The following is a 22,985-nucleotide window of genomic DNA, read 5'->3' on the forward strand; positions in this document are numbered from 1 at the left end:
TTAGGCGTGTGCTTCATCCCACAGCTGTGGCTTCAGGACCCCCTCTCCATGCCCATACCAACCTGTAGGAACCACTCCCCAGCATTGAGCTTTTCCAGGTCAGTCCAGTTGAACATGGAGGCGAGCTCATAGGCCCTCTCGGGAAACACTTCCTCCACGTTCGTTGTTCTCCTGAGTGTCTTGTCGTGCATCAGAAATGGCACTCCATCATAGCTGCACAGACAAACAGAGGGCCCCGTTACAGGCGGAGATGAACAACCCTTAAACCGTCCTAGAGAAACGCCCGTCCCCACTCCAGCTTCTCCCACAGCTTGGAGGACAACATCAAAATCATTGTGAAGATCTCGACCAGCTTAACACATCCCCAGCAGCCTCAATTCAATTAATTCAATTTAATTCAATTGCTGGCATAACCCTATCCATCCCATCCTTCTGACTCAAAAACGTCTAGAGTGACAAACTCATGTAGCTTGAACAAGAGCAGCCACCCTGAATGCTCACACCAACCAAAAGTGCCTGCAATTTTTGTAGCTCCAAAAGCTGTCAGAGGTTTCCCATACCATGTATCCACGCATGCACAAGCTATTCTCAAATTGTTAATAGTAGATGATGAGTAAGGCTCTCAGACCACATAGGAACTTAATGTCCATGGGCTTTCAGCAAGATTCAAGGGCCCCAAACTACCAAAATTGCTCTGAAATAACCTTTTCCAATTTGAAATTGGTTTCAGGAAACAGCCACGCTCACATGAGTAGCTAAGTTCAAGCATCTTGAAGAAAGCCCACCTCTGAGAAGACTCTAACTAGCCAAATGCTATTTTAAGCCACCTAGATAAGAGCAGCTCCGGGAAACCTAAAACGCTCTTCAGTCTCTTTTTCAGCCCAGTTTTCTGTGGCTGGATCAGTGGTGACACCACCCAGAGAAATAAAGTTTTGTATCAAGGGCTGGGGGAAGCTGTCTGCACTCAGAAATCAAGATATCCGACTAGCCATGCAGGGTTTTATGACATTTTCCAAAGCAAGAATCCCATCTTTGTATTAGGAAAATAAGGTCTGGAAAGGAGACGGAGTTAAACAAAACCCACATGAACTAAGGGACAAGCACTCCCCCAGAGCTATGAGGAGAACAAAAAAAGATTTTGGATGATGGAGCAAATGCTGCCTCAGCTTTCCCATTGCCTGCAGAAGTCCCTTGTCACAAAGGTCACTTGCATCTCATTTGCTATTTCTAGTGTGCATTATGCCAACTGCTTCCCTCCCCCTCTCCACTCAAAGCAACGTGCTGACACAGCACCACCATGCTCAGCAGCACACCACGCTGCTGCAATCAGAACGGTTTTTGGTATTTACAGCTAAAAAAAAAAGATGCTAAGCAACTGCAGAATTAAGGGCATGGAGTGTTTAAGGGAGATGGGAGCTCAAGTCTCAACGTCTTGCAGCAGAGCATCATCAGATAGGGCTAAGCCTTAACTACAGCGTGGCAATCTGATGGGGCACTTAACATTCACTCCCTCCTCTCTCTAATCCTTCCACTTATGGAGTTACTCAGTGCCATGCAGGGCTCACCACGAAGTATTAACAGGCACTGGTTTGAAAAAATAATTGAGAGAAACCAGAGCTTTGTAAGAAAGAGAGGAGGAGGTGGAAGATGGGAGGCCCATCAAGCCACAGGCACAAGACGCATCTTTCAAAGTGATAAGGACAGCAGTGGGGTCAGTGCTGCAAACCCTTCCCAAAATCGCTGCCAGCTATATTGACAGCTCTGCTTTTGGTCTGAAGGTCACTGAAGTCCTCTTCTTATAAAGCAGCTTGGGTCTCCTAAGGGGCCTCGTATAATTGAGCCTTTAAGGGCATCATTTAAGCTGTGGGACACCTGGGATGCTCCTCTGGGATGTCTGATGGGCGGCAACATGGGAAGCTCTTGGAGCTTTTCAAGCTCTCCTCTTCCCAGAGTCCAACCTTCTCCTTGGCCAGGGCTAAGGGAAGCAACCTATTCGGCCACCAGATAAAATAAGTGCTCATTCGTGATTCTGGATAGCCAAGCTGTTCTTCCTTCACAACTGTTAACAAAGGAATTTTTGAAGGAACAACTTTATTGTAAACATCCCAGTTTATCCCTCCGCAACGACATTCCACTCCCCAGGGGAAAGAAATTCCTTTAGTTTTCACATTGTTTGCTCTCAAGCAATTATGGAAAGTAAGAAAGCACCATGACAATTAGGGTCCAGAAGCCCATCTTCCACCAGACAAAAAGACCTTTCCATCAACACCAACCTCCAAAGAAGTCAAAAAAAAAAAAAAAAAAAAGGTCAGCTTGGTGTTTTCCTTGTATTTATAACTGGAACTAAGACAAACTGAGGGATCATCAAGATAAGGCATCACAGTTCCCTTCATGCCACTTCTACCCGCTTGCACATTTATGTAAAATATACAAAAAACAGTTCAGGAAAAGGAGTAATAATACTAGACAACGATCACACTCCTGGCACAAAGCACAGTTCTTGAAATAATTCTCTTTAAATGATGTCTAAATTAGCCTTGTCAATTCAGCTCAACATCTGCCTGCAGGGAAAGACTTTGACAGGCACAGTATGACCAGGTGTCTCCTTCCCCCAGCACTGGTGTCATGTGAAGGAGGGCAGGAGGAGAAGGATTTTACTCCTGGGCTGCTGAATTCTTGTGACAGTTTTGCAAGACTGGTAAAGCCCTCCTGAAGACCTGCAGCACGAGGAAGTCAGTTTGGGATCGCTTCGCTCTCTGCACCTGTCCCAGCAGAAGTCACATTTAAGCAGTTGTGCCTCTTCCCAAAGCCAGCTGCCTTCAAGCCTGGCTAGAAACCAGGAGCTGTGTTTCACTGCAATAAGGCAAATTCTAGGATAAACAACAGCCTTCAGGCAAATTAAGATCAGGGCTCTGAAAAAGGAAGTTTGGGCTGTCCACAAAGTGTCCATGCTCAGAGCAAGCAACACAGACGCTTACCTCAGTACGACATCAGCTTGGACTCCATACGTCTTCTGCTCCACTGCCTTCTGGAAGGACATCAGGGTGTTTTCTGGTGCCAACTGGGACAGAAAGAGCAACGAGAGATTAGCAGTAAGTAGGCATGTTTACAAAGCAGCATCAGCAAGGGTGCTGGGAAGAAGGCATAGAAAAATTAGGGAGCCAAAACAACTTTGTTTCACAGACAACATGCTGGCCAGTTATGCTGGAGTACCAGCGTCCCCCAGACAGAACTGAAGCCTGAAGATGATCCCACTGATGGAGATCCCACAGGATGGAGTTCAGTGAAGAGTTGTCATTGCCTGCAATGCCAGTAACCCAGTGAGCCCAAGGTCTGTCGCAAAATTAGGTTATGAGACATTTGCTGACCAGTGTGGTCCCCAAAATGGCTTGTTGAGGATCCACAAAGTGATTATTAACCTGATGCTAATTCTCTATACACAAATAGAGCTACCTAAAATAGCTTAATAATTCTTCGTTCTCCTATTTTTCTATGCAACCAGTGATTACAATGCCTTCAGAGAAAGAAATAAGTCCACAAACCATGGTATCATCCATACCATGGAGAACAACTAGACCACAGGTTCTGTAGTACACATTTTATTGCCACATCTACCCAGTCAATAAAGTAATCTATTGCTAAGACTAAAAATCAGTTGATTTCTCTTAATAACAAATGTTCCAGTAAGTTATCAACAATACAAAAAAATAACCTTAAGCCTAGAAAATGTGTCCTTTATAGCTATCACAGATAAGGACACAACTTTTCATTCAAATTCCTTCCTTTTGAATGAAGCAGATGACAGCAGAATTAGGATCTGTTAAAAAGAATAAAGTATTTATCTTCATACTGTGTTTTTCTACAAAAACAGTATGGCATACCTAGCCCAAAAATGTCCATAAACCAACAAGAGGCAGACCAGAAAAAAATAGACTACTACAAAGAAAAACCTGACAGGCTGCACTGAAACGTGCACATCACACACATCAAAATAGCTCTATTTTGAAAAATCATTTTCTTATTTTCCAATTTTCCAATTTTGCTTTCAGGTTTAGAGCACCTGTAACATCCTGTTTTTCCCCACTCATCCCTGCCACCATCAGGATCAGTAAATTTCCATCAAGAGACGATGAGCATTCACAACTCGTGTTTTTCAACAGTTACTGAGGGATTGGGAAAGAGGAATCATTTTATAAATAAAAACCTAAATGCACCATGCAAGTAACGTGCACAATAAACTTATATTTAAACTTATATATAACATATTTAAATCTTATATATAAACGTATGTAAGGAGCATTCATTTTTTTGTTAACTGAGCAACTTAAACACCCAGGTCAGCAAAGCTTTGGGGTAAAATAACCCAACCACAAACTGTCCTGAAACGGCAGCAACACAACCTTTATATAGATACAGCATCTCTCTGCTGAATTCCCCTGGCTCAAACCGCACATCAATATCAGTTCATTTTTCTGTTTGTTCTACAAAAAGCAACACGGAGGCGTGTTATCTTCCCCGAAAAGGCTCCTCCTGATCAATGCCTGAGTTGTCTAGGAGAGGGCGAGAGGCATCACCTCTATCACACCCTCTCGCACAGCCCAGTGCTGGGTCACACCAGGTCAGGCTAGGAGAGATTTTTGCAGCATTTTTGCACGATGCCCAGAGCTGTCAGCAGGGAGCAGCAGCCCCATAAAGATCCCAGCCAGGCAGCCCTGCTCCATCTCCTTGGGTTGCTTTCAGCATCTCGGGTTTCGTCCCGAAGTAGCTCGGGTTTCCTCAGGATGAGCACTGCAAGGTGATCGGCTGGGTGCAGAGCGATGCTCGATGTTTGCTCTCAGACTGCAGCAGCCACAAGGAAACAAAGCAGGCAGTGTTCAAACCGGAGGCAGCTGAGGATTAGAAGCCAAAGGGCGATGGAAGACCACCAGCCCAAGACAGGAAAGGCTGGTGGGTGGATGCAACCCAAGTCCCAGCTCAGGAGGTGATTCCACATCAAGCAGCAACCCTCTGAGCAGCCTCATCAGGGATGTGAATGTACCAGGAACAGAAAAGCAAAGTGTATTGAGTTGTAAATCATCTCTTGGGCTAAGGGAGACTGGAGAGGACAGGTTGAAATATCTCCACTAAGCAATTGATGTTAAAGCCTTCAACAAAGGTACACAAAGAGGAATGACACTGCTGTTACCCACCTACGCAATTAAGAGCTCACATTGCATGAAGCAGGGCAAAAGAGGGCATACAAGCCTGGCCAGAACATATTCTCCCTCTACAGAAGGTGGCCAAGGTCTTATGTCTTACCTAGGCATCAAATTCTGGCACAGTAGAGTCCTAATCCAGAAAGGACACTGGCTGTTGTTGCCTCTGAAGTGTATTTTGTGTTTGTTTTTTTTTAGGGCCGGGATCAGTTGGGCACCAGCCCTCCTGGGTTGCAGCTGGTTGGAGATGCAGAGCAGGCTTTAACCTAAATGGTGGGGAAGTCACGGCCTGCACTGCTGGAGGCATTATTGGAAGGAAACCAAGCAAAACAGATCTGAGGAAGCAAGTCAATACACACGAGCCTTCATCACCCTCCTCATCAGACTGGGGAAAAGTGAGCTTGGACAGAGCCAAGACTGCATACAGAAGTGATAGATGAAAGCCACATAGAAACAAACAAACAAAAAAAAAAACCACAACAGTATTTTGGGGATAGGATTTCAGTATATCAGACCGGATAATTTTGGCCACATAAAGACAGCAGTGACATTCATGCATCTTAAATGCAGTGCTATAAAACATTGCAGTGAGCTAAAAACTGACACTGAGTTTCAAGATTTGGTGCACCGTGACTGTCCCATCCTCAAAAAGATGCCACAGAGCCTGACCCCATGGAGAGAAGATCCCAGCCACAGGAGTGGAATATTCCCCTCCTGCCCCTACAGAGCTTGCAGACTGAACTTTAGTTGTTAAGAGGGACAAAACTTAGCTGAACACCATCAGGGCTGCATGCAGCTGGTCAGATATGAGGCTCGTCCATTCCTTTCCCAGGAACTTGACCCCCAAACGCAAGCTAGATGAACTCACAAAACTTCATGCTGATTCACGTTGAGTTTTGCAGCTGTGCAGAGGAAACAGTGCTTGAAATTATTCCACAAACAGGCTGGCACTTCAGACCTGACCATCAAAACGCACACTTCGGAGCTGTAACGTCACCTTCATCACGACACCACTAGATGTGAAGAGCGTCATCCTGAAGAGCGTCACAGATGGGTGAACATCCCTGGCTGCTCTGAATCAGCAAGCAGCACGGATGTCAGCAGAAGTGCCCTCCGCAATGCCGTGCCCCACGATAGCAGGTGCTGGGTAGCCTCTGTAACACCACAGTGCTCTTAAATTCACACTCCCTACAGTGTGAGTTTGTTGTAAACAGGGAGAATCAGTAACAAATATTTCCATCATCCTTGCCTGCATCTGTCTTTTTCCAAGAAAGATGGAAGTAAAAAAAAAAAAAAACAAAACACATCAGACTGTTTAGTACAGAGATGTCTAAACGGGACAATTGCTGGCGCAATATGTTCTTTGCTTAGTGCTGATTTAGTGTTTTACAGCAAAACTGCAATAAATAAATACATAATCTTTCTGTTTGCATTACCCTCTCTCCCTCCAGTTTGTTTTTTGGCTCTCCTCCTTGTACAATACAGTCAAGCAAATTACATCTAAAACCCAAATCCACGTTTGCAGTGACCCACTGCAACTGGACACAAACCGTTTCTTAAGAAGCCAGCGTTGAAGTGAAGGAAGCCCTGGGGCACATGGCAAGGATTTCTCCCCAAAATCCATCCTACAAACCATGCCAACATCCCCTGAAAGCCACAGCTTCTAAAAGCTTCTTTGCACTTGGTTTGATGGGCTCATCCCTTGCAAAAAAAAAAATCAGCCTGCTATTCATATTTTCCTGCTAGGGAGACGCAGCAGGTAATTTCTAGAAAATTGCCCATGAATGAACCTATTTTTGTGCTCGGAAGTCAATTGAAAGTGCTTTCAAATGGAGCAATGAAGTCAGGAGCTTTGGACCTTCCTTAACAAATATTGGGAAAGTATGCTAGTTAGCACTACACTCTATTTTCCCTCTAACAGCCAGCTTGCCAGGACTTAAAACATAAGTAAATAAATCACTGCATCATTTGCATGTTAGAGAGGCTAACAAAGAAGCTTGCACCCAAGAAGTAAATTTCAAGAAGTAAATTTGTTCCAAACCATATCTGCAGCTATAGCAAGCTCTAAGGATATTTTTCATCCATTTCATCATTTTAAAATTCATTTTGATTTCTTCCTTCCCTTTCATCTCCTCATACGCCAATAACTGGACTAAAAACGTAAAACATGATTACAACGATAGCTGAGAATTGGAGTTTTCCTTGCCATAAAAAGATGCTCTTTGGAAGTTCCCTTTGTGGGGCTAAGCCTGAGATCTGTCAGTACATCGGCTTTCAGGATTAGGTCCCACTATGCCAGTTCACTAGGAGGCAATAACAATACCGTTTAAAAAATATTCATCTTTAATCCCCCAGGAATTCAAGGTATTCTAGAGAACATCCATATACAGCATTTCTGGAAACATCACAACTAGACTGAAAAGTAGTTTAGCAAAATAAAGAAAAAATAAAATATTGCCTTGGACAACAGGATAGGATTTTAAGCAAAAAGCCATTAGAGATTTAATAACTAGGCATACAGCAATCATGAGGTCTAATCTTGCGTCACATGCTAGCGCTGAAGCTTGATTTAATGAAAGACTGCCTAATCATATATAGGATGGTTTCAATGAACACAAGCCTTTCTCCAGATCTGACAGAAGACACGAATTGTGATTGTTGCTGTTAGTTGGAGCAGTGGACAGGTTACTTGGCCATATCTAACAGCTGGGGGTGCATAAAGCGTACAGCAAAGATGTATTGATTTCAGCAGCACAAGCAGAACAAACTGAACCATTTCAGTCTGAGCCCTTAAAAACCAAAGCCATCCCAATTAGGTGGCTGCAAAGTTTTGGTATCCAAGTTTAAAATGAAATAAAGGCTCTCCAACACACCTAAAACAACAAAAAAAAAGCAATAAAAAAATCACCAGATCTTCTTTAGCTCAGCAAGACTCTCAATAAGCCACAGTTCCAACCAAAAGTCATAGAATGGCTCAGGTTGGAAGGGACCTTAAAGATCATCCAACTCCAACACCCTGCCATGGACAGGGATGCCACCCACTAGATCAGGGTCGCCAAGGCACCATCCAACCTGGCCTTGAACACCTCCAGGGATGGGGGCAAATCTTCACTACTATCAATAGTTGATATTACAAGATGACAAAAACAGCATCTCAGAAATGCCAGTATGTTGGAGGCTTCACCTTCAGGTGTGATAAAAAAACAACACTCCACGTGTGCAAGGACGCATTTGCTGGAATTTTCCTGGGACCACTACGGTGTGCTCCCTGCCAAGGCAGAACATCCCCCTGCAACACCCCAAAAGGCAAATCATAAGCACAATTAAACACTGGCTCCCCATAGCACTGTGTCCCAACAACGGGTATTTTTCCATTCCGAACTTGTGCAAAGCCCGTGAGTCAGCACTGCCCAAAAATGCTCTTCCCTGCACAGTGCCTGTGCACGGCGCCGAGACAGCTGCTGCCTGCCAAGAAGGAAGGAGGTCGACGGCATGCAAGCCCCACGTGCTTCGCAGCATGCAGACAGATGTTGAGACAGCGCTGTTGAGACATGCCAAAAACCAGCTGTCTGGGTGGTTTGCCAAAAGCATTTATTTCCATGCTATTTGTAGCCTCCAGCTCTGAAATCAGGAGCCGTTCTTGCCTCTGACATGCTTGGACAATTTCCACAGGTTTAGCCCTGATTTGTTTTCTTTCTTTCTTTCTTTCTTTTTTTTTTTTTAAAAAGAACCTTTTTGGCCACAGTAATAGGAGGTGAATTTCTAGGCTTCATGCAGTTTCTAAGGAAGACAGATACAGCTGAAATAAGTTCTTAATGTTATTAATCTTTTGGGTGACTTACCTACAATTTGAGATCAAAGACCATCATGATGAGCCTAATTTTTCTCCTAAGGAATTAGGAGACCAGGAATTAAGGACTAAATTAGGATTAGGAATTAAGGACTAAGCCTAAAATCAAATATGATTCAACATCACGAAGAGCACCTTCTTCAGATCCCAAACCCAAAGACAAATTGCCTCAACACCCAGCACCTTGTGAGGAGAATCATCTGGGAAAAGACTTCAAAGGCACAAACAGCAGTAGATGCTGGAGACCTACTGGATGAAGTTCCTCATTTTCCTATTAGAGTTGATCCCAGTTTCTACCTCCCACCCTTGTTTCGGCTCATCCTCAGCACAGGCAGCACACTAAACATCAGAAATAGAAGACAAAGCCATTGGCGTTGAAGACAGAACACAACTAGATTGATGAAAGAAGAATAAACCAAGACCAAAGACACCAGACACCTGCTCATAAAACCATCTGACGTGCTTAACCTATTAACATGAACGAGTTGCAGAGCCCCCATTTCATGTTTCAGACCTGGGTGTCAGATAATTCTTCCTCCCACCAGGACAAGACCCCTTCAAACTAATAGGGATGAAGTGAGGTCTGGTGCCCTCAATGCCCAGCACACCGCTGCCACAGTCCTTGTGCTTTCCTGATGGGACTCCAGATGGACGGAAACAGACCTGGAGGCCGAATAGTTAACTTTAGAAGAGCCCCTGGAAAGAAACTAATTGATTAAATGCCTGCCAGAAGAAGGGGCTTTTAGTTAGCACCCTGATGGGAAAAGACATTTAGCACAGCGAAAAGTGGGGATGACTGGTGACATTTAGGAAATAGAAGGTAGAAGGAGTTATGCAGAAGAGCATTTCCAGTGATGAATTAAAGCACATGGGGGGGAAAGGATGATACCAAAGAGACATTTTTTTTGGAGGAGCACCAGGTGTCAGCCATTGTGGAGCCTGTAGCTCTCCTGTAGTGCAAAAAGCCACGCTTCATCTAGGTGCTGATGCCAGGATGCTTTCCAATTTTCTCTCGCTTCTTAAAATGCAAGGACATTTTCCTGCACTGGTGTTTTGAGACAATTTATATGAGCCATATGGCCTCTGTTCCTCGCTTTTTTCCTGCACAGAACAAGGACAGCAGTTGAATTACACTCAGATGCTGGGAATTACACTCTCAGAAATCCTAAAGAGAGGAAAGAAGAGAGATGGGCTGTGTGCACTCATGGAGGCCAGCAGGCTCTGGATTATGAGTGAAGTTCATTGCCCCTCTATGAGAGGCAGTCTGCATGCACCGATGAGCCAACGTGCCAGGTACTGTAGCCCTCAGGAAGCACATGTATATGGGCTTTCCTGGGAAACTCTCCTTTTCACCACCTTTTGCCACATATGCCACATGCCATCACTCCAACAAATCCTTTACTCAAGGACAGCAAACATCTTCAGCCATCCCATGGATCCCCTGCTCATCAGAACAGCAATCTAGCAGAAGAGCACAGGTCATGCAAATGCAGCATTACAGACCCAGTCCTGCCAGACTGGTGAAGCAGCCAGCTATCAGGCTGTACCAGAGAGCACAGCTCCCAAGTCAATTTGTCTTGCTTCAGGAGATTTGAAAGCAGCATTGCATTGCTATTTATCATCTCCAGTCCCACTAGATGCAGTATCACCTCAGGACCCAAACTCCCAGGCTCCAGACTTTTGATCTTGATATTGCCCAAGGGAGGATGTCTGTGTCCCACAACTCAGACTCTTCTCTCAGTTATTTCCTTCTCCCCAGCTCCACTTGGCCATCTCTTCAAACACCTACATAGTAAGTAGCCTTGTGAAAACTTGACTCTGTTAGCAGAAATGCCTTTTGGCAAGGCTTCAGAACCATGAGTTTCCAAGCAGACATGAAGACTTGCACTATATATACTAGATGAAGCTTTTCAAAGTCAAGGTGACATTTGATAAAGTGAAAAGCTGGGCATTGATGGAAGTACAGAAGAACATTTTGACCTCCTCTATCTGGTTCTCATCCTTCTTCTTTGCCGTTCGAGGGCACAGCCAGAGCACACTCCCTACACATATGGCAAAGATAAAGGAGTCACATAAGCCTACTGCCAACGCACGATGAGACACGCAGGCTGCTGTTGTAGGTTGGAGCAAGGCTTGATAGTGTGTATATATATATACACTATATATATATATATATATATATACACACTGTCAGGACTGTTTGTTGGCTCCAAGGAAGAATATGAAGCAAACCAAAGCACCGAGTCTCTGCTAAGAATCTTGTTCCAGGTAAGACATGCTGAGTTTTTTGTTAACTAGTTCAATCTGGAGAACAGAAAGATTTTGTCTGCTGCTGTTTGGTGTCTTTAGATGGCTACAGGGGGGTGCACAGGCCTAGAAACCCTACAGGAAGAAAGTCTATCAAATTTTTGTGGTTTCCTGTCACGCAGAAAGCATGCAGAGACCAGGTTCTCACACAGCCTTCTGGCCTTCAAAGTTGGTACAAACTCAGCAGGACAGGAAAAAAAAAACAACATTTGTCATGCCCAGAACCTCATTCCATCGCCCACAGAAACAATACGGTTAGAAGAGCAGTGCAAGTTGGCAATTCAAGGGATTTCTTAAAGAAAGAAATCATTAAAGAGAGAGAACTGAAATGAAATACTTCTGGGTCATGGCAGATGTTAATCTCTCCACTCTAGGACTTGGAGAGGAGCTCAAGCACACTCCAGCCTGCCAAATAGGTTTTGACAACCTGTAGAGATTTTTTTCTTTTGGGAGTAAGCAGAAAAGTTAGTTGGATGCCTAAAAAGAACACTTGCAAGGCCAGTGGCAACACTGCAGTGTGCCATCTTGTATGAGATCAATTAACCAGCAAAGAGAGATGGAAGCCCATGAGCAGAAGCACCTAAAGTGCAGACCCAGACCAGTGTATCCAAAAACCACAGGAGAGCTTCATCTAAGCCCAGAGCTGTGCCCACACCAACAAGCCCCATCTTTAGCCTGAACACGACCAGAAATGTTGGAGGAGAAAGGACTACTGCACTATGATTTCAAGGTCTGGCCAGAGACAGGTGACAGAACTGTTTCATCACCTCATTCTGTCTCACGATGATCTGCAATGCAGGACTACAGTGCAGTCGTGTAGGGTCAAGCACAGCTCCCTTGTTTTTTTGTTTCTGCAGATTACCACATACCCAAGGCATCTTGTTGGGAGTCGAATTTAATCGCTACTGGTGACATCCTGCAAAGGACACAAAGCCCAAGCCTTAAGGTCTACAAATCACAGATTTCTGCTTCAGCTCAAGAGCCAAGCCAGCAGAGGAAAAAAATAAAATAAAATAAATAAATAAATAAACAACACCCAAACAAAGAGAAGAACCAACATACAGAGAAATGCAATGGCACAGAACCCCCTGAACAAGGCAAGGACTGTCCTTTTGCTTGTAAGGCATCCAGCACAGCCAGGCCATGCCTTGACTTGGGGTTCACGTCCTGCTGTATCCACCACAGCAATTCTAGCCAAGAGGGCTGCCTCCAAGTGCCAAAAATATTTTCCTGAGAGCAGTCTGGAGACCACCAGGCCCAGTACCATATTTTAGGCAGGCACCACAGCACCATTAACATGAAGCCACTCACCATTGGTGCTCCACGGTGACCTATGATGGCTGGCTTTGGGCCCAGAGCCTTCTTCTCCATTATGCAAGGGGATGAGATGGTGAGGGGGACGAGGTAAAGTGCAACTACGACCGCGAGGTATGCAGTGAACATCAACATCTGAGAAGCTGGAGTGGAAAGAGAGAGGAAGATGGTGAGGACATCGGTCATGAACTCATCCTACCACAGGAGCAAAGTCAAGAGACCTTCCTCCTCCAGAGGGGAGATCAGTCTGCAGCCACTGCTCCTAGAACAACAGGGTCCTTGTTTAGGGAAAAACATAATTTATTAAAAAAGAAAATCTCTTTGGACTAGTCAAGTTCTGCAGGAAGTTTCACTTGGTACCCAATTTTTGGGTAGACCTGTGTGGAGCCAGGAGTTGGACTCGATGATCCTTATGGGTCCCTTCCAACTCAGGATATTCTGTGATTCTATGATTTCAATTTACACTAGGGAAACAAAAAGTTAAACAACCTCCTTAAAAGCCCCATCCATATAGCCCCAAACCTGCTGATTTCTAGCTCTACAGGCAAGCCAGCACCAAGTTTTGCCCTTTCTGACAGCAGGAACAGGGCACTCACTAAACAATAGTAAATATAGAAAATTAATAAATAATAACAAAATAAATAATATCTGCAAATCGTGGCACCATGGTGCACTTCACATCACCTGGGTTTATACTGATCATCCACCAACACCACCTGTTTCAGCCAGGGTAAAGGTACTTTAACAACAACTGCCAGCAGAACTGAGTTCATTTGCAGTGATGTTTTACTAATTACAATGGGCACATTTGAATGAATCCCTTGGGTTGTGATGGTGCTGCACTCCCCGGGGTCTCTGCAAGCAGCTGCATTACAGAATTCTCACAGCCCAGAGTCCCTGGGAATATTTCAAAGGTGCTGACAGCACAACACAAGCACCCCTTGTCCACAGCAAATGCATATTCCTTAAAAAGAACAGCAGGCACCTTTGAACTCCCCAGATATTTAGATTTAATTGAATACACAGGTATTAAAGCAAAAGTTGCTTTTGGTTCTCTGTTCTTTTAACATTTTTTAACTCATTAAGGCTCTGGAACTTGAGGGAGAGCCTCCAAAAAATTAAACATGTATTTGCAACGAACACAAGATAGGAAAAGGTTGGTTTTGTTTTTTTTTTAAACAGGAAGGTCAGCCCAACCCAGCTATGGTCCTGACCGCAACTGATCTGGTTTCAACACACAAATCAACTGCTTTTAGAGTCCAGCACCTGACAGCCTCATTCAAGCATGTTCCTACAAGCCAGGATGTAACACTAAAAACTTTGCCAGTTAATTTTTCCTCCTCTCTCTGGCAGAGATGTCAATCACCCACAGAGCACTCAAGGAACTGAATGGCTTGCGTTACTGGCATTAAAACCACCAGAAGGACATAGGAGGTGATCCCAGTTCTTGTGCACCCTATGAACACCGCACACCAGCAAGGCAATCGGGCTGATTTTGAAAAGTCCCAGGCTGTGCAAAGAATCTGGTCCCTTCCTACAGTTTAGGGATTAAGCAGCTCAGATTCAGACCAAAGAAATTCATGGGCTTGAATTATCTTTTGATCATTGGCCTGCAGGTTCAAGGAAACGATGCCCCAACATGCATCATTACAAAAATGGTCCATGAAAACTACACCCAGCCATGCATTCAGGGCAATTGAGACAATGTACACACACACAAAAAAAAATAAATTTAAATACAGACAAAGTACTTGCTGTTAACATGGGCTGCCCAGGGAAGTGGTTGAGTCACCATCCCCGGAGGTATTTAAAAGACGTTTAGATGTAGAGCTTAGTGATATGGTTTAGTGGAGGACTTGTTAGTGTCAGGTCATAGGTTGGACTAGGTTATCTTGGAGGTCTCTTCCAACCTAAATGATTCTGTGATTCTGTAACTTGGCAATTAGATAGTCTGTTTGGAAGAAGGTCTCCTGGTGACCACCCAAGCTAAGCGAGCAGGACAGATCTCCCATTTTGTGCAACATGAAAGTCCCAATGACAATTTTTGATGCATGCCTTCTTGCTCTACTCCTCCTGCTTTAAGCTCACTGTTCTTTATCTGACCTCAGAAACAAGCTTTGAGAACAACCTACAATTATTCTATTTTTTAAACTACTAGAGTCATTCAAGAAGCATCAATTCTGCAGGACTGAAAAACACCTAGATGTTAATTTTTTAATTCAGAAGGCTAAAAGAAAAAAAAAAGGGGGGGGAGAGGGCAATTTACTCAGGAAAAAAAAAAAAAAAGCCAAATGCTGAAGAGTATCAGACGCCTCAAAGGAAGAACAAGAACATACTGCTGCAGCAATGCCTCTAGCTGCACCAGTTATTTCCAAAAGACTGAGTGAAATACTATTTTCCCATTATAAGGGACTGTATGTTCTCAGAGATTTCACTTTTTTTTTTTTAAACACCACCATGTCAAACGTATCTGCACCAAGAAGTATGTGAACTCATCCATATATTTTTCACAAGTAAAATGACCCTGAAAGAAACAGGGAGTTTTCAGAGCCAATGATACAGGTGAGATGCATGGTCTTCCTTCAAAAATTAAAAAAGAAATCAGGAGCAGAAGAAGAAAAGCAAAACAGCTTCCTTATGTATTAAAAAATTCATGGAATGCAACTGCAAGAGAAAAGGTATGAAGAATTCAGGAGCACATGCAGTCTCTGCTCTAGGTGCAACCACAAATCCTCCCCCAGCTGGCAGCCTAATTACATGCTAGGAAGTATTTAAGAACCACCAGGTACAGCTTTTTTGGCATATTTATAAATTAAGGCAGAACAATTCTTTCTTTGAAAGGTCTCTCTGGATATCAAATCTTTCAATCCCCAGTCACCATCTCCAGACATCACTTCCTCATGCTGAACACCCACTTCTTGGAAGCTTTTCACGAGTGCTGCCAAATCCTTCCAGGGCTTGTATTTTCCTACAGGTTAAATACCAATTAAAATCATTGTTCTGCAGCTGGCACAAGTGTCTGAGGACATCCACAGACACCCTTAGGAAAGACACCCCTGCGGGTACAGAAGGAGAAAATTATTTCCCAAGAAAACCTGAAGGAAGAGCCCAGGCTTGGGAGAGCCCCTGGCAATGAGGTGGGGAAGGGGAAATCAGAAGAACTTGTTTCAGTGGATGGGCTCCTCAACCAGAAGAGCTGGGTTCAGCGTGACCTTCAACATCTCACACATTTCGGAAGCACCTAACCACCAGGCGGGTCAGAAAGCCTCAGCTAGTGAGGCTTTCAAGCAGCACCTAGAAATGCAGGTAGAATCATTGAATCATTAAGGTTGGAAAAGCCCCCCAGGATGATCTGGCCCAACCATCAGCCTACCACCAATGTCACCCACTAAACCTTGCAGAACATTGCACGTTAACTGGAGAGGATGCAATTATGTATTGTAATGAGGATTAGGGGCAGTCTAGGTGCTTTTATTCATTGCATCATTGAGAATGGCCCTTTCACCTCCAGCTGGGCTGTGGTTCCAACAGCAAAGCATCAGCTGTGGGATCTGGGTGCATCCCCAGACCAGCTTCAGCCTGGTTCCTCTGTGAGAACATCCACCTCCCCAGTGCAGCCGAGCTGGAGGCTGCTGACCACCTTGGAAGGGAGCCTGGAGGGGCCAGCCCTGGCTTCTGCTGGCTGGATCCAACACCACGACAGCCACCCACCAGCCCCTGACCACCATACGAGGACAGAAGTGGTCTACAGGGTGAGAGAAGAGGTGCCCAGCAGGTACTCACTGGCTTTCTCCGTTCGTGCAAACTGCCCCGCTATCAACCACGACAGGGCTGTGACCGCCGCAAGCGCTCCTATGTGCAGGAAAGGGGCTGTGGCCTGCAGGACACAAGAATAGGAGGGAAAAAAATGATTAAACATCCCAAAAACCTCCAATTTCACTCATCTTGCAGGCTCCATAGGACATCAGATGATTCTGTTTTGAGTTGGATTTTGCAATATTCCTGTGCTTCGGCCTACTGCATCTGTTTTGGATCTCTTCTTCCAAATCCCACTGTTGCCTTTAGCACTCAAACCAATATGAATAAAAAGCAGGAAAGTTCTAACCCCCTTCCAGGGGAAGAGCTCACCCCATAATATCTCAAAATATATTTGATATAGGCCCCCTTAGACACCACACAATTTTAGGTAAGGCTTTTGGTGCCGCTAAATTTAACATTTCTTGTAGTCCAACTGAATATGTTGGACTGGACATCACCATGGAGCATCACCATGAGAGAAGGTTTGAGATAGGCCCTCTGAGTCATGCTTCTGCTCTCCAACTGCCTGCCTATATCTTTAAAAAGCAAGGAAAAAAAGGAAAACACTTCTGAGAAATGTTAGTCACTTGCGTGAAGGCTATTTTTCCCCCCATATTTGCATACTACCAAATAAGAAGCAGTAATCACCAGTAAAACCTCAAGCCTTTCATGGGCAAAATATTTTTCACACAACTTTTTGAGGAAGAGAAAAGAAGGAAGACAGAGCAAGTCTATCAAGAAATTCAGTTCTTAACTATTTTCCTCGAAACAGCCCTGCAGCATACCACGAGTCTTTCTTAAAAAAGGACTCGAGCACACAAGTTCCATTATTTTTTAGATATATATACACTTCTACACAGGGCAAAAATAAACTCAGAGAAGCACTCCCATGGTGCTGGGAAAAGCCAGACACACTCCAGAAGCGGACACCATGCCCTGAGCACTGCTGGCCACACCAGGATCATGGATTTTTCCAAGTGGAATTGCTCTCGCCCCCTTCAGCAGCTTCAAGTCGCCCCCAGCTTCAGAATTTCCACCTCTAACCCTGCAGCCAAGCCCTGGTTTGATTTTAAAGGAAAGAGCCCAGGAGATGGAAAGATGGAAACAGAGTGATCACTTTTGTCCCCACCCAGAGAAGCATCCCGCACACAACTTACTTGCAGTGAAATAAATACCATCTCCCATTCGTCGTCCCAAAGCTGTGCTATCGATGACATGGTCACCACGGTAGTTATCAATGTCGTCATCAGGCCAATCTGCAGCAAATGCGAGAGTATTTACTTACTGGAGCCTTTGTATTGTTATTATAGCAGTTTTACAGATCGGGAAATGGAGAAAGAAAACTTTTTGCATGTAACAAATGGCAATTTAAATAGAGAGTGGGCTCTGCCAGGATCCTGTGTGCCTGTGATGCACCAGTGCTATGGAAGGTTGCTGGATTTCACCCAGCTTGCCCCTCCAACAGTTCCGTTCAGGAATAAACCTTGGACACTCCCAGCAGACAATGAAAATTGCTCTTCAGCAAAGGGTGAATTTGCACAGGCAAGGCTGTACATCCCCATCACAAAGTGGTCATCATCCCTGCGATGGTTCAGCACAACTTTGTGCATGGATGTGACTTCACTTGGGTTTGAAATGGAAACAGTTCTGTGGTCAGCATCCAAGCCACATTGACAGAGCAGTAACAACAGATATCACAGCAAGAGAAGAGGCTCTGGATGATGCAGTGGCTGAGCTGAGATGGCAGGATGAGCCCCAGTCCATCAGCAACCTCCCCTAGCCCTTCCTGCCATCTCCACGTGGAAACACTCAGAAGTCTGAGCAGAGCAGTCAAAAAGGAAACGTTGCCTCCATTTTGAAGGTAAAAAGTTCATCACAATCTGCCTCAGAAATAACTCCTCCTGTAAAGATCTGAGGGACTAAATCTGGGCTGTCTGTCAAAAAATAGTTCGCCATCCTCCGCCTCTCCGTCTGGTATCTCAGCCTTTGCTGTGCTGCGTGCCTGCTGGATCCAAAGGATGCTGCTGCTCTGCCTCCCAGTCCCACACACTGTCTACATCTGAAATCCGTGCAGGAAGCTCAGGCAGAAAAGGCCAACTGATACACAGCAATGAATTGGTCATCTAGTTCGTACAGGACATCTCTAGACTAGTTTCAGATTTTCTTAATACCCTAGACAAATAAAAACCCCGCATCCTCAAACATTTAAAGAAATCAGCTTGGTATGTAGGACAGGATTTCTCTATGTAGTTTAGCACTCCTGCCATTCCTTTCCTGGCTTCCCCCAGAGATATGCCAACAGCACGGTAGGAGTCCGTGGGACAGCAGTGCTTTACCCTCAGCCTCCACCTTTGGGGGAACACGAGCAAAACACATGGGGCCACGAGATCTGGCTGCTCCCCACTGAAAAGGGCCCACAAGCCAAGAAGCTGCTTGGAAACCGTGTACCACCCATCTCTGCATGTGCTTACCTATTTAAAACACAACCCCAGCTCCCTTAGAGCCACACTATTTCAAGAGTCCTCCTCATTAAGGGCTCCAAGTAACCAAAGCACAAAGCAATGCACGTCGACAGCTTATTTTGCCATGGGGCTTGTATGCAACAGTTGTTCTGCTCCCCCATCCTGCAATCAGACCTCTGGGCCCCCTGCCACAGCCTAACACCAGCACACAACACGATCCAATCTACTTTTCATCCATTTTTATCCCCCGAAGCTGAACTTCCAACTCAGTGGCAATGGAAGATTTTGCCAACTAGATTTCGCCAACTGGATTTCCTCAGAACACATCAAATTGCCCATGATGTTGCTGCCCTGCACAGCACAGGGCTGTCAGACCACAAGTCCATCTCCATTTCATCATCTTCTTCTCCCATCAGCTCTGATTTATCGCTTCTTCCCCTCCCCTGTGCAGCTCCAGCTCATCTTACAATCCTCAGCTCTTTCTGCACAGGAGGAAGTTGGAAGGAATCATGCTGTCTGCACATACCAGCCTTTCCCATGTGCTTTAATTTGGTTTTGAAGGTAACTCAGCATGGCTACAGGGAGAATATTAACTTATTCCAGCCTCTTGTCTCTCCCTTCTTGGAAAGCCGAATGAAGGTGGTGTGGGGAAGGGAAGAGCGATAGAGCAAGATGCCTTAATATTTCCAAAAGGTGGGCTTTTTCAGAGGAAGGGAAGGGAAGGGTGGGTTTCTGTAGGCAAGAACCGATGCATCTCCAACACATGCCTCTTCTGGACTTGCTCATCCAAGCCCACCAGCCACCTGGAGCGTGTCTGAAAATACCATCTCCCCCGATGAGGAAACATATGTTAGACTCAAGGATCAACAACTTATTTTCCAGCACCAGTCAGACGGCCTCCGCCCCCTCTTTGCAGCACATCCTTCCCCCCTCCTGAGGAAGCACCATTTCTATCATTTCTAAATAAAAATAAAAGAGAGGGAGGGGATGTCTGTGCTCTCCCTGTCCCGGGGAAGGCACATCTGCTCACGCTTTGGTCCTTCAGGACCTTTCATATGCAGAACTGATTCCAGGGGGAGCTGCCTATTGGCAGATTGAGGACAGGTCCCTTAATTATCTATTAGCAAATTGCCAGTTACAATTTAATCCTGCCAAGCCATTTTCTTTGGCACTGCCTCTCTCCGCAGCTTGCTAGCAACCCTTCTTCTCCCCTTCTGTGTTCCAAACACCAAATCTGTATCTTCTCTTACATTTCTCAGAAATCTTTTTGAAACTGCTTTAATGGAAATCGGGACCTCCTTGGGTTTCAGAAAGCCCCAACCTGCACATCGTGCACCCCCAGCCCTAACACCTACATCATCTCCCAGGGCTCTTCCTCAGTCACTGACTCCAACCACATCCTGAACAGCTTCACATCTACCTAGCCTCTCCTCCGGGGCTGGGTTCAGCACAGAAAGAAGCATAAGAGGTGAAGAGCAGAGCGCTATGATGAACCTAGACTACAGTCAGGTTGCCCTAATGAAACAAGGCCAGGCTTTGGTTGCCACTGGTGCATAATTTGCTCAGTCCTCCAAGATGAGGACAAGCACCACAGACATCCAAAGGCCATCATTTTACCCCAAACAGCACGACAGTGAGTATCCCATTCAGCACCCACTCGGACTCATTTCATTGAGACTTTTCTTGCTTCCGAGCTGGGAAGAGCCATTTACCTTGTGAAGCCAGTGCAGGTTCATCTGCTGTCCCACAGCTATGTGACATAGTGCTAGTATCTGGAAAGAAGAAAACAAGAGTCAGACAACAGCACGTCAAGGCCATTCTGCGTTTACACGTGCAGGAACACACTACCGCCCCCAAAATACAACCAAACAAGCGAGGGCAGGAAGTGGGGTTGGGGTGGGGATGGTCCAGCAGGCAACACCCAGATCCTCCTGAATGGCGGGGATGGGGACGAAGAGACTTCAACCTCCAAGAGGCATGGAGTTGGAGAGTCTGGTCCATGGGTGCACAGCTCCTGGGGGGAATCCTACATGGGACAAGGCTGTCTGCCTGCATGGACACCACCTTGAAGATGGGGCCCCATCACCCCAGGGTGAGGGGAAACAACTTGCACTTGGGATTCAGATACACCAAAACCAAGACAGGGCCAGGAAACAAGAACTGTTTGTCTCCTCAGGCCAACTGCACCACCAGTTCTAGGGTGTCTAACTTAATCAGCTGGGGTCAGAGACCACGCATTTTTCACTTAATTTTAGGCAACTGAAGGCTGAGAGAGAAATCCCTTCTGAAAGAAAAATTGCTCAAGTTGTAGGCGGAGTGAGAAGCTCATGTCCTTTATTAAAAACAAACACAAAGACCTTCAGCAAATGGTGTTGTACTCACCAATAACACTGTAATGTACGTAAAGCCAGCAGCAGTCGTTACAAGTATTGGAATGGACCAGTCACTCCAATATCCCATTCGGTTATATAAAAACCTGAAAGGTAAATATGAAATAGAGATTAAGGGATTCAACAACATAGCAACTCCGCTAGGATTAGACAAGTCTGTAGAAAATGGGCCTTTCAGCTTCTACCGCACGGATAAGCAGCAAAAAAGCATAAACCATTCTGAAAAGTAAAACCAAAAAGCAGTGTTTGTGCTTTGATCCCTCGTGGGAAATTAACTCTGCAAAGAGGAATCCGACAATTATGTCAAACACAGCAACATCGTTACGCTGGGAAAAAACATACAGGATGAGTTTTCAAAAAAAATATTCCCTATAAACAAGAGAAAGGTATCCTTATATTTGCTGTTGTTTGCCTAAACAATAGATCCTAAGATGTCCCATGTATTCATAAAGTAATAAATGTAATATAGAGACGGTATCAAGGATGAGGGAAGAAAAGTCTTGCTGAGCGTAACTGTTCTTTGTACTTAAGACAAAAAACTATTTTCAGAGGGACAAGGTGATGGAAGACATTGGATCGTCTGTATGTATCAGAGACAGTGCCTTTTATTGCAATGGTCTGGAGAGAAAGTCCAATCCTGCAAGAGTGGAGACGGTCAAGAAGTGGGCTTGGGGCTTCCCCAAATGAGGCTGGTAGAGGAACCGCATCCTTCTGATCTTCTCCAACCAACTCAAGGGTCTGTCTGCTGAGCCTGAAAGATGCTGTGAGGGTTCTTGACCCAGCGAGTTCCCTTGTCCCAGCCCTTCTGGTTACCTTAAAGCTAAATAAGAGGCGGGCCACTCGATGCCTCCGTGATCCAACCTTTGCAAGAGGCAGCCACAGGACTGGACCCAGCACTCCAAGTGCAGCCTCACCAGGGCTGAGCAGAGGGGAAGGATCACCTCCCTTGACCTGCTGGCAATACTTTGCCTCACGCAGCCAAGAATACTGTTAACTTTCTTTGCAGCAAGAGCACATTGCTTCCTCATGTTCATCTTGGTGTCCACCAGGACTCTTAAATCCTTTTCTGCATCCTACAGGTCTATCTCCAAAGCATTTATCTCTAAAACAGCTTCTCTGGTGAGTGATGGTCTGGAGGAACCAGCAAATTTTCTACAGTTCCCCTGAGAACACACAGAAGAGCTGCTATCTCGTCGAGGTATAGCAGCACAAAAACAGAGGCCAGTTTTTTCCAGAACTGCTCTAAAACCAGAGAAGCCCATGCTCACTCCCTACCTCAGCTGCTGGGATTGCAGTGCTCGATCCCCACCAGCTCTCAGCTGCCTGCTAGGCTCCGTGCTCCTGCTGAAGCTGAATTTTGTCCTCTCGTCTCCTGTATTCACCCAGGCGCCCTCTCTGTTCTCAGTTATCAGGTTTCCCAACCCTATACTTCAGAGGGCAGATCTGGCTCAGCTGCCTGCCTCTTTCCATCGTGGTCACGAAGCCACAGCACAAGAGCTTTGTGAACAAGAGCATCAGGTGAAGCAGTCCATTACTGGCAGCACAGCCAGAGACAGTCCGTTGTGCCCGGCAGTGGGTCTCAAATGTCAAATTTGCATTTAAATAGCAATACACTTCCCAGTAAAGCTGTCCTGGAGATGGACTGGAGAGTCATTAAAGCACATTACAG

At 45.3% G+C, this 22,985-nt stretch overlaps 1 protein-coding gene across 4 annotated transcripts in view; it reads right to left on the reverse strand.

Annotated features, from left to right (window-relative positions):
• Positions 1 to 22,985, reverse strand: part of GDPD5 (glycerophosphodiester phosphodiesterase domain containing 5) — a 164,521-nt gene that overhangs the window by 19,095 nt on the left and 122,441 nt on the right. For all 4 annotated transcript variants that reach the window (XM_080559349.1, XM_080559347.1, XM_080559348.1 and 1 more), the window contains 7 exons: positions 21,309 to 21,402; positions 20,639 to 20,698; positions 17,622 to 17,720; positions 16,450 to 16,543; positions 12,664 to 12,809; positions 2,979 to 3,061; positions 63 to 213 (listed from right to left, as the gene is read on the reverse strand). In XM_080559349.1, coding sequence (XP_080415475.1) covers positions 63 to 213; positions 2,979 to 3,061; positions 12,664 to 12,809; positions 16,450 to 16,543; positions 17,622 to 17,720; positions 20,639 to 20,698; positions 21,309 to 21,402 — 727 coding nt within the window. The remainder of the gene's footprint in view (positions 1 to 62; positions 214 to 2,978; positions 3,062 to 12,663; positions 12,810 to 16,449; positions 16,544 to 17,621; positions 17,721 to 20,638; positions 20,699 to 21,308; positions 21,403 to 22,985) is intronic.

The sequence above is a fragment of the Anser brachyrhynchus genome, assembly GCF_964034855.1.
Source record: "Anser brachyrhynchus genome assembly, chromosome: 1".
NCBI classification, from domain to species: domain Eukaryota; kingdom Metazoa; phylum Chordata; class Aves; order Anseriformes; family Anatidae; genus Anser; species Anser brachyrhynchus.